Source organism: Anser cygnoides, chromosome 9 (genome assembly GCF_040182565.1).
Source record: "Anser cygnoides isolate HZ-2024a breed goose chromosome 9, Taihu_goose_T2T_genome, whole genome shotgun sequence".
NCBI lineage: Eukaryota > Metazoa > Chordata > Aves > Anseriformes > Anatidae > Anser > Anser cygnoides.
Genome location: NC_089881.1, coordinates 13,937,259 through 13,953,565, shown reverse-complemented (window position 1 = coordinate 13,953,565; position 16,307 = coordinate 13,937,259). Strand labels below are relative to the sequence as shown.

The 16,307-nt window shown below is 46.9% G+C and overlaps 2 protein-coding genes across 5 annotated transcripts in view; one reads left to right on the top strand and one right to left on the bottom strand.

Annotated features, from left to right (window-relative positions):
* The window catches only part of LOC106039210 (D-beta-hydroxybutyrate dehydrogenase, mitochondrial-like), a 22,064-nt gene extending 19,615 nt beyond the window's left edge, over positions 1-2,449 (bottom strand). For 2 of the 4 annotated variants that reach the window (XM_067002043.1, XM_067002041.1), the window contains exon 1: positions 1,989-2,449. In XM_067002043.1, the coding sequence (XP_066858144.1) occupies positions 1,989-2,135 (147 nt within the window). In that variant the 5' untranslated portion in view covers positions 2,136-2,449. Of the gene's footprint in view, positions 1-1,091; positions 1,579-1,631; positions 1,773-1,988 lie in introns of those variants that run through there. The other 2 variants (XM_067002042.1, XM_067002044.1) reach the window with 2 other exon arrangements.
* Positions 1,749-16,307, top strand: BDH1 (3-hydroxybutyrate dehydrogenase 1). Its single transcript, XM_048076719.2, has 7 exons — positions 1,749-1,902; positions 2,977-3,105; positions 5,305-5,377; positions 6,741-6,851; positions 11,560-11,701; positions 13,276-13,428; positions 14,424-16,307. The coding sequence occupies exons 2-7, from the start codon at positions 3,023-3,025 to the stop codon at positions 14,891-14,893; spliced, it is 1,032 nt and encodes a 343-aa protein (XP_047932676.1). The 5' UTR covers positions 1,749-1,902; positions 2,977-3,022; the 3' UTR covers positions 14,894-16,307.

Here is a 16,307-nt window from a genome sequence, read left to right as displayed (position 1 = left end):
CTGGGTGTACATTTGCTTTCTTAATCGCTAGAACCTATTTTACTCAAGCAGATGACCTATCCAAATTACACACACTTATGGCAATAGGGGCTAAGGAAAGCAAAGCTAGTTTGTCAGCCTCAGTCTTCCTGAGGATTTGGGAACCCACCACGCTTGCCCAGACTTGATCCTTTTCCACTCTGTGCCACATTATTTTCTGAATCCTGTTCCCTTTGATGACCTCCCGTAACTTTTTTTTTTTTTTTTTTTTTTTGATCAGGTAGGTTAATTTGAAGATACGAACAAACAGTTACATAGTAAACTTGGCTTGTTCCTTATTTCCAGAGTTGGGAATCTGAAGCTTTCAATTTGAGGAAAACAAACTGAAAACACTCAAACTGAAAGAAGGTATTTTCCCAACGTACAAAAATCCTTGGCTGCAGAGCATCCCCCAGACACAAGATTCACTTGCTACAGGAACCTCTGTATTATTGATTTCCTGCAATTCTGGACAGCATGTATTGCCTGGTTACAGTGCACAAGCACACCACCACCTCTGTTCCAGCACAATGAAATTTCAGAGGGAGAAGTTGTACAGGAAATTTTAAGTGCAAGAAGTTCGGCACAAGCTGTCATAGCTGAAAGGCCTTCCAAGGCAAAGGCCAGCGGCCAACTAGTGTACCATCCATCATCTTCACGACAAGGAGACACGTAACTGCTCCTTGAATCTCTGGAGAGGGCCATAATGCTACCCTCACGCAGATATTCCCCTCTCCCTTTGTTTCCCATGACACAAATGCAGATAGGATGGAGGAGTCAGAGGAGCAGAGCACAGAAGAGCAGCGGAGCAGGAGGCTGCAAACAGGTCAGAAGTGTTTTCTGCCCACTTCAGGGCAGGCAGGACTGAGCTGGAACTCCTAGAACAACACACGTCCACTTGCAGATCCTCTCTGGTGCCTGCAGAAGCTATTTGGGGCATAAGCAAGAGCCAAGTTCACTCCAAACCAGCGAAAGCACCCCAGACATTTTTTATTTATTTTTGTAATGTATAAAAGGAAATGGATTATGCAATTGTTCTATTCACGGGGCTTTTTTCTCTCCTTTACACTCACTTCCAAATTTAGAACGCTGGACCAAAATCCATGCATTCGCTGCTTTATGAACGTTGTGGCGTGAAACTGTGTTTTACAGTAGCACAGAGGTCAGCACTGCAGCAACACCGACAACGCTGCCCCTGTCAAATCCCCGCAAGAAGCTGACAGACCTCCAGGCGCCATTCCAAACCTGGCGATTTCACCCCTCACCGACCTCATTTTCCCTCTCTCCCCTCACGGCGCTAGACCTTTACCCGCCCAGCAGCCCCTCAGGCCCCGGGAGGGCCTTCGGCATCGCCCCCGGCACGGCGCTGTGGTGCGGCGCTGCTCCAACTGTACCCGTGGCGGCCCCGCAGGCGCGCCGCCATTTTGTGCCGCGGGGGCCGCCTCTGCCTCCATCCGAGGCCCCTCTCCGTCCGTCCCAGGCCCCCCTCTCTCCATCCTCTCCCCCTGAGGACCCCCCTACAGAGCCGGGCAGGGCTCCCCACACCGGGCTCCCCGTGAGGCGAGGGCGCAGCGCCGACCCCGCTGGGTGACAGCCGCCCTCCCCATACTCACGGGCAGGGCGCGGCGAGCCCGCACCGCCCGGAGCGGCGGCAGGAGGAGGAGGCGGAGGAGGCGGCCCAGCCACCGCCCGCCGCCGCCCGCCAGCAGCCCGGCGGCAGCGCCCAGCGCCAGCAGCCCGGCGGTGCCCCGCATGGCCGCAGCCCGTGGCGGCCGCAGCCTATCGCCGCCGCCCGGCCCGGCCCTTCCCCCGGCCCGCCCCCGGGGCACCGGCACAGCCTCATTCAAACGGCGGCAGCGCCCCGCAGCCCCCCGCCGGCTCCAGGTAAGGCGCGGCGCGGCTCCCCGGGACCCCTCCCTGCCGACATCCCCGGCGGCCGACATCTTCCCTCGCCCCCCCGCCGCCTCCACCTGCAGCCTGCCAAGGGCTGCCTGGGGGTGCACAGACCCCCAGGGCCCCCTCCGCGGCTGGCCGAGCTCCGGGGCGGGCAGCAGCGGGGGTCGGGCCCAGCCGGACCCCCGGCACCTCGCAGCGCAGCGCCGCAAATCTGCCTTCATCGAGTTTTCTAGACCTTTCTTTTCCTAGCCTGCTGTCCAACAACAGCTCTTTTTGGGGGGAATTTGACTTTTTTTTTTTTTCCCCCGTGTAGGCCTGTTTCTCTGCAGGCCCCGAAGCTACGGCAGCAGCACAGAATTCAGCAGAGACATAAATAAGATCCCAAAACTAGGCAGCGTTTTTCAGCTGTAATGGAGGAGGCTGTGCTTTAGGCTGGGGAGATGTTTTTGTGTGTGTGTGTGTGTGTTTGCGTAGTGTGCGCTGGATCCGGTGTATGCAAAGGGGATACGATTGAAATCGACTTTCCCTGCTTCACTCTTACTCTTGAGCCATTTTCTTCCCCTAGTAACTTTTACGCATTCCGTGTGCATCGTCCAGTATCAGCAGCTAATTCATTACAAAGAAAATTATTTTTAAGCACGTGGCTGTACGAGCCATAAAGCCCAGGGATTGCTTTGGGAACACGTAACATAATGTCAGCCATGGCGCGAACGTCTGTTTTAGTTGAAAATTATCTTATATTTCTCACTCGAAATAATATATTGCATGAGTAAATAACTCATTTTTTAGCTGTTTCTGATAATATAGTTTAGGATGCATTAAACAACGAGAAATGGATGTTTTCTTGAAATGACTTCCTGCTTGTTAGTTTACGTGTAATCTTTTTCCTTATTTAAAGGCAGCTCGAGGTGGCTGAAGGTTGAGCCATTTATCTCGGTGTGAGGGACTGCAAGGGGGAAAGAGGAGTTCTTTGGACTTGATTTTCTCTTTGAAAGACTTGGAGTCAGCATGACTTACAAAATAATTGAGCAACTAAAGCTGAGGTGCTATCTTGTCTTGCAGATCTAAGGGAGAACAGTCTTGTTGGTAGAGTGTGTTAACTGGAAGCATGTTGGCTACCAAGCTGTCCCGGCCTCTCCTGAACATCTCTGTAAAAAAACTGAATTTCAAGGACCCAGGGAATGGTTTCAGGTAAGTAACATGGTGAAGAAGACATGGAAAGGAACTTGGGTTGAGTAATGAAACTGTTCGTTGGTGGTTTTTTTTTTTCTCTTTCTTCTGAACATGAATAGGCAGAAAATTGCCTGTTTAATTCTAACTCCTAGCTCTGAAAAAATATGTATATATATATATATTTTGTGTATAATGGGAACCGTACTTGTACAAATTCAGAGCAAATGGATTACTTTCACTGGGTTTGCTTTAAAGCAAGGTTCCCAAACAATGGTGTGTGTATTGCTAATTGTAAACAAGCAGTTTAATGGACTAAGCAAGAATTGCCACTTCCGTTGTTGTTCCACTGCTATTGATAGTGGTGTGTGACACCATCACTGCCACGGATGGCTCCTGTGACAGAGCCATAAAGAGCAAAGATAGCAAAGCAATCAGAGATTTCCTATGCAAACAGGTTGACCCTTTTATCTGCTATCTACTCCACAACAGGCTCAAGCTGCACCAGCAGGAATCTATCTGCTGTGGCCTTAAATTTTCAAATTAACGTGTTATTAAGTTCAGAAAAGACTTTTTTTTTTCCACTTTGTACTTCTTCTACTCAGGGCTTGGTACAAAGTTTTGTGTTTTTTGAAGTACCCATATACTGCTAAATCTGAAATGGAAATGCAACTGTTTGTCTGAAAGACAGTGTTAACCATGATACCAGTATCTTAATGCACTGAGGTAACGTTTGTGTACTTGACTCTTCAAGCTGAGAACTGCTTTTATTAGTGTAACTGAACAAAAGCAAATGTGTGGTTACAAGGACAGATTTAATTTGTGGACCATCTGTGCATTTTAAAAGCCTCAGTTGTGGTCTCTAGAATTCAGTCATGCAGAATGACAAAAATGGCTCATGGTACATTAGTGTACTTGAGGGCTAGCATCATCTATGCTTCTTAGCTGTTTCCTCTGATGACATTCCTGCTGATCAGCAGCTGGCATCTATTTTAATGCCCTTGCCTTCAAGTCAAGGTAGAAGGAACACGAAGCAGTTATTCACCACAGGTTACTGTGAATAGAGTGCAGCAAATCAATTGTTCGCTGTGCTGCAGTGAAATAACAGGACCAGATGTGACATTGAAAAATAAAAATTAACTTCATGCAACTAAAAGAAACATTATGAACATTTCTGGGCACTTTGAAAAACACAGAGAAGCTTAGCATTGAGACAAAAGTTCCAAGCCAGGATTCCGGTCAGTAATGTTAACAGACAGTTTGGGTCTGGGGTCTGACCTTTGCAGCAATTAAATTGGCCATTGCTGTTTCAAGAGTTGGTTGAGCTTGTGACAGTGAAGGTTAGGAAAAGAGCCAAACTGTTGCAGGAAGGTGAGTGGACGCCATTACCTGTAAGTAGGTCAGCTCCCTTCTCATCTGCTTCAAAGCTGTTGCGCTGTTAGACCCTGTCTTTAGCCCTGCTAGCAGAAAATGCAGCTCAGAGGCCAGAGTGTCTGCAGTTTGCTGTTCAGTGTTGCACAGGTCACCCTAGGAGTGCCTGTGATGTCTGAGCAGGAGATAACTGTGGGTGATTAAGCAAATTCACTTAGAAGAGCAGCCTGGAAGATAAGCTCTACTGAAGGATAGATGTTAGAGGAACCAGAGAGCAGCTGAAATACAGCACGTCTAGGGGAAAGCCAGAAGGCAGGGGGCAATGTCAGGGCCCAAATCAAAATATGAAAAAGCTGATATGGTCCAGAGAGGTGGCTGGCAAGGACGGAGGACAGGGTCAGTCTGATGTGTTGTCTAGGCCTGGTTTTGATGAATGACAGTAAGACCTAAGACAATGTGATGCTACTGGTCACATGGCTTTTATAAACAGATACTCACTCACCTGGAGGCCATTGTTGCTTTGCTCTGGTCTGTATTTGTGAACACGCTTTATTTACTTCAGTCAGACATGCTGTGCAGAGGAGCTTCAGATCTGCATGGCAGATACTGCTCAGAGACCTAGTATCTCTTAGTTTAAGCAGTAGCAAAGAGGAGATATAAGATCTGTCTAAGAGTATCTAAAGCATAGACATTGCAGAGGAAGAAGTGTCCAGATTCTGTCTTCTCAAGTGACAGTCTGCACCATGTACAAAGGTAGCGCCACTTTATTTTTCGTGTGTAATGCTGCGGCACCAGGGTATGGACAAGATATCCCATGCCTGATTGTTCTGTTTTTTTTTTTTTCAACAGGCCTGTGAAAAGGTTTTGCTTCCCTCTCTTGTCCTCGTGGGGTAGCCGCTCTTATGCAAGTGAGGTTGATCAGGTGAGTGTGATTGTGGTTTCCAGATTGGGAACCGGTTCTACTGATCTGGAGCTTTAAACTCCCCGAAGCCTGGTGACCAAATTCTTCTTTCCTATTCGCCCGAAAGACTCCGAGCTGGACCTCTTAAACATACTCCGCATTCTTTCCTAGCACAGAGCTTCCATTGACGCAACACGGTACATGCTACTAAGGATGGAAATAAACAATCACACCAGTGTTTTTTTTTCTATTTTTGGAACTCACTCAGCAGATGAAATCTTCCACCTTAGAGTGGAGGGTATTTGTATGACAGGTTCTTAATAAAGCTCTCTTTCCAGAGTATGGTTGGACAAAGTCATGTAAATAAATTGGTGTGCCCTCACATCTTATTCTGGGGAGGGATCCCCTTCTTTATTAGCCTTTTCCTTGAAGGCAGTAGCTTGCCAGAAACAGTGCCCATCAAAAGGAAAGGGGGTGTTTTGCCCTGTTGTCTGTCGTATGGCACAGAACTCAGCACTGTAGCAGGGCTAGAGCATGCACATCTTGCTCCATAAGCCTGGGACAGAGTCTGAAAGGAATTCAGGTGCACCCCTCGCATCATTGCCAGGCGGGACTGATCAGTCCCTGTGTATCCTGTGGAAGGCCCCATTTCTAGTTTTAACAGAGATGAGTTGGAATGAATTGCAAACAGTTATTACCTCATCCCACCCACAGCAGCACCTTGTTGCATGCACACCTGTTGCTGCTAGGATGTTTGATGCACTGTGCAGTTCTCAACATGCCGCTTAACTGCGGCCTCTCTTTGGGCTACGGCAAGGGGTTTGGAGAAGGAAAGAGGTGTACTTCTATTTAAATTATGTTAGAAAAATCAGAAGACAAAAAAAAAGACTAATCACCAACTGGTCTTAATTTCAAGCATGCAATCCCCTTGATTCTGCTTAGCTTTTAAAATGCAGCACTAGAGGGTTTATATACTAGAAGGAGAAAGATAAATGAGCAGTCAGTAAGGTTAACATACCGCCTTTTTTCAGTCGACCTATCTTCCCCACACCTTACAGGCTGCAAGGCACAGAACAGTAGGAGCAGTTGCTGTTGAAGAAAAATTATTTCTTGGGAACTGTCTGGTATATTTTCAGATTTCACGATGGATGTGAACTGCCAGAGAGTGATAGTTTGGTCTCTTTGCCTTGAAAGTTGTTTGCCAGAGGTGCTAGAACCTGTTTCTTGTCTTCAGGAGGCTCTGGGTGGCAGTAGCTGGCAATGAGCATAGAAAATGTCCCTGGAACAGACTGCTCCTGGCCAAGGACATGGTTTTGTTCTGTGTAGTGCAAGTCACCAATCTTGAGTGCTCAATTCCAGCGCATTGTTTTGTTTTGTTTTGCAGATCGGCAGTAGAGCTGTGCTTATAACAGGTTGTGACTCAGGGTTCGGATTTGCCTTGGCCAAGCACCTGCATGCCAAAGGCTTCATTGTTTACGCTGGCTGCCTGCAAAAGGTAGGAAACCCAAAAACTTTGTTCTTCATCTGTGGCACATGAACAGACACACAAATCCAGTCTTTCATCTCCACTCTGCAGAACATCTTGCCAAGGAGAGGGAGGGTTGTTGGCAGCCCAAAGGGAAAGGCACAGGTGCTTGAATTTCATAGAGTATTATCTGGTCTAGACCATAACCAGGACTGCAGTGCTTGCAAAGGTTATTTGTTACAACACTCTGGTCTGTTCCAAATCCAATCGACTAGAACCCCACATCTGAGTTTATAGGCAATACATAATTATTCAGAGTTTATTTTGATTAATTATGACATCCAGCAAGCCACCAGTGATACTATAGCATGTCGTATAAGCATTGCTTTCTATATGTGTGAATACAGCCATGCTGTAGTGTGCATTGAGGGTGCACACTGAACTCAGTGTGAAGGTGATAAAGTCCCACTAGTGCAACTGAGAGCAGATTCAGGCCACAAATAGCTTAGTGGTGCAGTTGTTGATATACTTTTTAAGAGCAGTCAGAGATGCCTCATCATGGTGAATAACAGAGAGCTTTAGCCTTTCCTTATGAAACACTGGCACGTTTTCTGCAGCATTGCCATTTCCCGACGGAAGCAAACCTACTCCTCAGGATATCCTGGGGTGGGTCAGTTACTTTGATCCAAATCTTTTAGCTTGCTTATCACTACAAATGTGTCCTGAATAGTTATATTATTTAAAGAGACTTTGTCAAGTGATTGTTTTTTTTTTTTAAGTGTTACCAATACTCTTTCTGATGTTAGTATTTCCATTATTACAAAGTTTTGCTTAAATTATTTGTTTCTTTCTGCCACATTTTTTTCAAATGAGAAACTTGTGTTCAGATAGCTCCCTCCCCTTGTGGTGTCTCAGCCTTGGGCCAAGGCTATATTTTTTTAACCTGGGCTCCCTCTACAGGCTTCACAGCAGAACAAGATACTTTCTATAAACTACTGCTTTTCCAAAGGTATTGAGAAGAGGGAGCGTAGAAGGCTGGTTTTTTTGGCAGATATTTTTCCTCTGCTTTTGTAACTAAAAGTCAACATTAGAAGAGATGATAACATTGAGACTTAAAGACCACTGCTCAGAATAACTGCCTGCCTGTATGTTGACAGTAGTCCAAAATTTCAGAGCTACAGGGTTACTTCTGTATTTCACTTCCTCAGTCTGAGCTGCCAGAAAGACCTGATTTTCAGTGAGCATGCGTTTAACTATTGCTGAAACCTCCCTTCCATTTTGGTGTCTTCAATACACATGCTACTGCAAGCTTGTTAGTGGAAAATCATGGCCTCTGACAATTTCAGCATAAACTGAAATGAAGTATGTGACAGAATTCCTTTTAGCTTTGATCAACGTTTATTTCCTCTCCAAGAATAACCAAAAATCTTTGCTTTATCACTGTATAATTAAATGTTGTGTTTTTTTAGCTGGATTCATGTTCCATGTTCCAAAATTTGTGTGACCATGGCAAGACTGGTGACAGCAACTGTCATCAGAAAAACACTATAAAAATGCCAAAGCTCCCTAGTCAACTGGTTGGCCTACTCTGTGTCTTCAGGTCACATACTTTATGGAAAAAAAAAAAAAAAGTTCTTAGCCCTGTAGAACTAAACTCCAAGAGACTGAGCTGACTTGTCTTTAAGCCATAGGTCTCATCGGAAAAAAAACAAAGAGAATTCTGGTCAGTGTTATTGTTGGTACTGATTTTAGGGACAGAAAATATTCAGTCTGTTTTTAGGTTCTAGATGGAGCTAGAGGTGGAAATAAGAAGCATCACATTTTGCTTGTAAACTGGATATGTTTGACCTAGCCCTCACTGAGAGGAAATGAGTATGAAACTTGAGTATTATTTTCATGTGATTGCTTTTCAGAGTGCAGCTGCACATCAGAAACATACTCCAACATTGTGTCCCCAGGGAGTGCACTCTCCTTGCAGATAAAAAATGTGTGCAGTGCTGTCCCTTCATTAGGAAGGGTTTCCTAGAGTGGCCAGATCCTGAGCACCTGGCTGGTTTTTGCTGAAGGAGACCTGGGAGGTGTTTGGAGTCATGACTAAGGGGACCCCAAGGATGCGTCTGTGCTAAGTGCTATTTCACACTGTTTGTTCTAACATTTTCACCAACAAATGTATCAGTGAGTGTTGATGCTTCATTGCCAGAAAACAGTAGTAGACTGGATCCGATGAACAATCACACTGCAGCTGTCTTATTTTTCTCTTTGGTTAATAGCTGGAGGAGCCAGCTGACACGAGATGAAGAAGGTATTTTTCCAGCAGTATCTGTTACCAGTGGACATATGTGGTGTTTGTCACGGCTGTCAGGAGTGTCGTGGAATCCCTGTTTGCTTTGCTGTGTGTGCTCAGGCCCCTCGGAGCTTGCAGGGGAATGAGAAGGCAGAGGTTATCTGAGCAGCCCAGCATGCAGGCAAGCTCCTGGAGGGCCCAAAGGAGTGCTGAGAGCCACAGGGTGTGTGACGTGCCACTTCAAGGACACAGTGATAGAGATCCAAGCTGAGGGCCATGAGAGTGACCATGAAAAGAGGAAGATGAGGCAGTGGTCTGCTTTTTAAATATATGAGGGCTGGGTCCTCTTGCCATGGGGTCTGTGGACGCATGAGGAGGCCCTTCCAGTGCTGTGTGGGGGCCCAGGGGTCGAGGGATGGGCTGTGCCCTGTGCCAGGAGAATATGGTGCAGGCATGGGGTACCTGGCTGAAACACCACCCTTCTGCCCTTTGTGAAGAGCCGAGGGGATGACCCTGGGGGCCTGGGTGAATGGCTGGAGACCATCTCTTGGGTCAGGATCCCAGCCCCAGGGAGTCCTCTCCAAGCACCTGGCTGTGGGTGGGGGGAGGCAGGAGGCATGGTGGCTTGCAGAGCCGGCTCTGTGAGGGAGGAGGAAGAGGATGCTGTGAAATTTCCAGCAAAGCTTATGAGGCCTCTGATGCTGGTGCGCTTCTGTGGCCCAGAGACCTGGTCGTACAAGGAGAATTGGATACTTAGGAGTCAGGTCCACTGCTGCGCATCTTTTGCCAAAATTTTTGAGAAGTTGAGACACGTGCTTTTTCCACCTTGCGCCCACATGGTGGTTCGCGGAGTTTTCTTCTCTGGCAGGTGACTTCTTAGCACCTCACAGACCTGGCACTGGAGGAGGAAGCACGTTGGCTTTGCTGTTCTCCTTTTAGCTCTATCTGCTGATTCCAAGGGACTTGTGTGCTTACATTTGCTGACTCCCTTTTGGCAACTTATTCCCTTTTTCCCCTATTCCCCTTTTTGGGCCGTTTGTGTGCTTTCCAGTGCTTTGCCATACATGCTGACTTCAGCACCAAAGTGGGTTTGAGTGAGCAATGAACTTAGCATGAGGCTCTTTTTGTTCACCGTAAAACCAAACACCATGAAGCTATGCATGGGACTTCTAATGGCTCCATTTTGTATGTGAAATGCTTCCGTGTGAGGAGAATGCAGTAAATGCCTTCTCTTAAGGACCAGCACTAACCAGTATTAATGGTCTGCTTTGGAATAAGGAAGGGTGGAGAACAAGATAGAGAAGACACCAGGTACCCAAGTCAGTGAGCTTCAGGGTCCTGTGTGTGAGCACAGCAGATAAGCCCAGGAACAAGAGGATCCAGGAGAAGGTGCTTTGGAAGATAAGGTGGCCCAGAGATGCAGCAATGTGTATGGCCACTCTTGTATGGGCACAGTGTGGTATCTAAAGTGGGCTACCTGACGTGGGCTCTCTGAGGAGGCAAGTTGGCAGTCTGAAAGCAATTCAGGGATAGTTGCAAATTCATACTAATATTGTGTGTATGTGTCCTCTTAGCACCATAGCCAGGTTAGGCTGCAGGACCACCGCAGCAGGTAGCTCTGGGCACGGCAGCCTTGTTGCTAGCAGTATCTGGCCCCTGGGAAAGGTGTCTGAGGGGTCAGCTGCAGTTACAGGGCTGGACTGTGAGTAGGTATGTGTGTACTGGGGGAAACTGTTGCTCTGAGCTGCGAAAAAAAGTGGAGATGGGAAAGAGGTGTGAGAAACAGCTCATGGAGAGGGCAGGAGAAGAGAGCAAGATGCTGGAAAAGCCTCCTGGGAGCTTACTATCAGGCGAGCTGGCCAGCCACCTGGTAACTGCGCCCTGCAGGAGTCGGCCGGAGGCAGCAGGTGTGTTTCCAGGCGGCAGAAGCTGTGTGCACGGATCAGCTGAAGGGAGAGAGCAGTGGGCAGGCAGTCCCTCTTACAAGGCTGTCACTCCCAGGGCTGGCGATGTGACTGAGAGGCACATGCAATGTACATGGGCAGCCACTCACCAGCTATTTTATACCGTTACCACCGCCACGCTGTTGTGCCCCGTGCACAGGCAAAAGTGACCATGGCACCCGTGGCAGTGGATCACAGCTTGATCTCAGAGCTTGTACTGGGCAGCAGTTATCTTGCTGGGCAGATCCAGCTCCGCCTGCTTTCTTGGTTGCTGCAGCAGTTTGTAGCAGCTGACTCGATGGCAGGGCCGATGGTCAGATGGAGCTGCTCAAGGAACGGTGTTCTTCTGCAGGAACAGCCCTGTCTGTGCCCTTTGGAACTGCAGGACTGTCCTGATCATTCCGATTGCCCTGTGCACTCAAGCAAAAGCTTGATTTGGCAGTTGATACATGTTTGGTCTTCTACACGAGTTCCTTGGCCAGATTCAAACCAGCTCTTTCTTCCCCTCTAGGACAAGGGAGATGGTGGCTCCAAGGATCTGGACGACATGAAGAGTGACCGAATGAGAACTGTGCAGCTCAATGTCTGCGACAGCAAAGAAGTGGACCGAGCAGTGGAGCACGTGAATAGCAGCCTGGAGGACCCAGAGAAAGGTAGGCGCATCCCGCAGTCTGTAAGGGCACACGGAGATAGGTGACAAGAGCTCCCTCAGCTGGGCGCCCAGAGCATTTTCAGGGCACACTTCAGAAGCTGAGCAATACATTGAAGGGCAAAAAGCTCTGAGGAGCAGCAGTGCAGAGCAAATGGCCTGTTTAAATGTGCGATATCAGAAAGCTGCTTCCCACTTGCACCTTAAGACAACATCTGCAAACAAACAACAACAAAAAAAGGGCTCGGCTTTTTTCTCCACTAGCTCCTGTAGGGACATAAGCAGAAATTGGGGCGTTGCTTCAAGGCCCTGGGATGAGTGCTTTAATCCTGTGAACTGAGGTTTATTGCAACCCCCATTAAGTCATAAAACCTGGCCCGTGCCCAAAGGTTGTGGATTAACAACCAAAGTGTCTCCCCTATACTTTGAAAAAACAAAGAAAATGGAGATGTTATCAAAAGGATTTCTTATGAAGCTGACTATTATTAATGCTATGGTAAATATTACCATATATTATACATTTAATAGTTGCAGGGGTAGCTGTACCTACCTTTCTTAGCATGTCTGCCTCGTTCTGATGTGAGGACAGCAAAATCTGCTCTGGTACTATGAAAATTCGAGTTGCTCATGCATTCCTAAAACCTTTCCACCCTTTGGTGACCTACATTTTTCTCCTTAAGGAGCGTCCCACTTCAGCACCTGAAGGTTGTTCACAAACAGAACAGCCAGTAATTTTTTTATTTTGGATTTTGCAAAAACCTATTTCTTTTACTTTTTTTTAACGTTTATTTTAATGTGTACATTTCTTCTTTATAAAGTTTTCCAGCCCTGTATTCTCAAGCATAGGCCAAGAGGACGTTGCTTTCTCTGGGCTGCTTCTGAGAAGATAGATCTAGACACAGTCAGTCAACAGCTAACAGTAAGATTTTATAAAAAGCAGAGAGATGCCAACCCAGACCTTTCTCAGTCTGTTTCCTGTGCAATTTGAAAATATATGAAGTAAGTTCATTTTATTCCAAATTCCTTTCTAAACTTTGTTTTCATTGGCAAATGAGTTAATAGCTTCTGTTCATATCTTGCTTAGAGCAGAATAAAAGGGAGAGGCCATGGCAGGCTCACCCATGTCCATATCCCCCTCACCAGTATTGCAGACATTCGAAATCTTATGGTAATACGAGATTTTACACCAAAAGAATTTTGTTTCTTACAAGGTCTTTTCTATTCTTATTATTTGCATTTAGAGAGTGTATTTTGCTGCTTTTAAAAATGAGAATTTTGAAAAGAGAATATCAAGGAGAACAGCTTAGACAAGCTGAAATTCTCTGTTTGCTGTTTCAGAATTTCACTGTACTCACAGTATTTTGTGGCTGCAGTGTTGGGCAGTACAAACAGATTTTGATTGTGGTTATATTTGCTCAGGAGACTGAGGTTTGCTCTAGGTTCTCTTCTATCCGGTTGTCGTAATTACAGGTCTTAATGAAGAGCTTTCTGGTTCAATTATCTATTAACCAGGCCTATTGCAAGCTGATCTCATTAGTCTCATAGAGGGAAAACTTTCTGTTTGATTTTATCTTGTAGGGCTCTGGGGGCTGGTTAACAACGCTGGGATCTCCACGTTTGGGGAAGTAGAGTTCACCAGCATGGACACCTACATGGAGGTAGCTGAAGTGAATCTGTGGGGCACTGTGCGAACCACCAAGGCTTTCCTCCCGCTCATCCGGAGGTCAAAGGGTGAGTGATTTCCTCCTGACTTTCACTCGGTGGAGCAGGTCCCTTGCCCTGCCCTGTGTCTTACTGTCATGGAGACCAAAAGGTCTACTACACTTCTCTCTGCACCACTGGCCACCTTTGTACCTTTACAGACAGAACGTGACCCACAGCATAGGCACAATGGCTCTGGAGCTCACACAGGCCTCAGCATAAAAATGCAAAATTGTTCTTGTACTGGGGCCAACTACCTGACTAAACAAGTATATTTTTTTACTATATGTGGCCCAGGGAGCATTTCTCCACCATGAGAAGGTATCTGCTTCTGTGGTCGAGGTTGTTCTTTCTAATGTAACTCCGCATAGAGCACTGAGAGGAAATGCAGACTGGTTAGACTGCAGCATCCAGTCTCCTACCAGCGCTCTCCCCTACCAAAATGAGAGAGGAGGAAAGACCCAGCTCTGTGCCCGAAGCCATAATCCAGCTGTCACACAGAGAAGGATGCAGTGGACTTAGGCTGCTTTTTCCATTTGTGGTACAGGAGCAAGCTATGCACCTTTGAGAGGCAGATGCTATAAGCTACCACTGGGCTCCTGGATATCGTGCCTTAGCCTTGCAAATAAACAAGCTCAGTCTTGGTGCCAGAGGTTTTCTTTGATGCTCCTTCCTCTTGTCTGGGCTCAGTCCTGATTGCTGCTGAGCAATCCAGTTTCCCACCATGCAGGTTCTGTCCAGCCTCTTCCGTGTTCCCCATAGCACCGCGCTTTGTGTGTCACTGTCTGCCTGTGCCCTGGGGTACAACGAGCCAGGGAGCACCCTGCAGTGGGCTTGTTCTCCTGCCTGAAGGCTGGTGCATAGGGCGGGAACGCACCGATAGAGCCAGCAGCAGGTCTGGCAGGCAGCTCTTAGGGATATGCGGGGAGGGGTGGATGCACGTTCAGGAATCTGGTGGGAGGTTTGTGTCAGGTATCTGCTCTGTGCATCGCAGCTCAGCTGTGCTCTACCTGGCCTCTGCCTAGGTCGTGTAGTGAACATCAGTAGCATGATGGGTCGGATGGGCAGTCCTGCCCGCTCGCCGTACTGCATCACCAAGTTTGGCGTGGAAGCCTTCTCCGACTGCCTGCGGTACGAAATGCAGCCCCAGGGGGTGATGGTCAGCATCGTGGAGCCTGGCAACTTCATAGCTGCCACCAACCTGTACAGCCCCGAGCGGATCAAAGCCATAGCCGACAAAATGTGGGACGAGCTCCCTGAGATAGTGCGCAAAGACTACGGCAGGAAGTACTTCGATGAGCAGGTCAGCAAGATGGAGACATACTGCAACAGTGGCTCGACAGACACCTCGCCGGTCATTGAGAGCGTTGCCCACGCGCTCACCTCCACGACCCCCTACACCCGCTACCACCCCATGGATTACTACTGGTGGCTGCGCATGCAGATCATGACACACATGCCGGCAGCCATCTCAGATCGGCTCTATGTCTATTGAGGCCTCGTACTCCTAGGCTGCCCCAGTGGGAAGTTTGTTTTGAAGAGAGCATTGTACACAATTCCCATTTTTTTTAATTTTTCTAACCTCGTTTCAGAGTACTGTATTTTATCTCTAAAGGGTTCATCTAAACATCTGACATAACCTAAAGGGCCATAACTTGCAAAGGGTGCTTCATAGGCAGGAATATATTATGTTTGTGCAGGGACGTTGTTTCTTTGCTATTTATTTCTTGTAATCCTTTTTTTTCACCTCAAATGTCAAGTTAAAATCGTTATTTAAATTGCAATTGCTCTGAAGTGGTTTCAAAATAATTTCTGCTGTTGACCGCACACAATTTTCAGAATTCCTGCCTAGGATGCAGCCTTCGCACCATATAACAAAGGCCCTCCATGCTGTAGTGGCAAGCCACTGCCTCCTGATGACTAAGAGCGTCCAACAGACTTTTCTAGGCCTGATTACAGTAACCCAAGGCAAAGCAGAGACTTCTTTAATTTGGGGATCAGAACTCAAGACATTCGAAATGCTGAAACCAAGCAACTGACCCTGTCCCTTTTTCTCTTAGAATTATACTGAGAATTACTAGAGAAAAGGAACCAGTTTGCTTTTTTCACGTGCTTTCTTGGAGTTCAGTCATCCAAGGACTGAAGCCAGCAGACTTTTCCCACAGGAGTTTCTTAATTGTATGAGCATTCCCATGAGTGTGAGAAGCTTTACTCACAGGGCTGCAGACATCAGGATTGACCCCTAGTAACATTTCTCTTCTCTTCAGTACTAGTTGAATGCCAACTCCTAGAGTTTCCCTTCAGCTCGTATAATCTGTGAGGGTCACCACTGACCAGAGGGAAGCAAAGAGGGTTATAGTGAATCAGATCAGTGAATGCCATTCTTACCAGGGACCTCAGTGTTAGTTACACTGAAGTATTTGTACAGCACCATGCACAGAAGGCCCTTAACCCTCGCCAGGGCCTCCAGGCACTACTGCAGTGCAGGTGCCGTTAATAACTTCCATTGAAGGAGTCACTGAGCCGAAATACATCTAACAGGATATAAATCTAACAAAACGTCCATAACACAATAAAGTTAACTTTAGGTGCAGTTTAATTTCCATGATGGTTATGTTTACATGTCTGTGAAGCATTTGTTTTGTACTGTAAGAAAATAAGGAAAGGAAAGGAAAGGAAAGAGGAAAGGAAAGGAGAAAGGAAAGGAAAGGACAGGACCACAAAAGAGCCTTTCGTGGGGAAATGTTGAAAGAGTTAATTTGTTTAAGCTCAAAAGGAAAAAAACAAAAAAGTAATTAAAATAACCATTGTTAGCAAAGTTGAAGAGAAGGGATCTCATGTGCTATAGTAACATACCATGACGTGATCAGACTCATTTGGCTTAATAAATGTATACATGAATGGTAAAA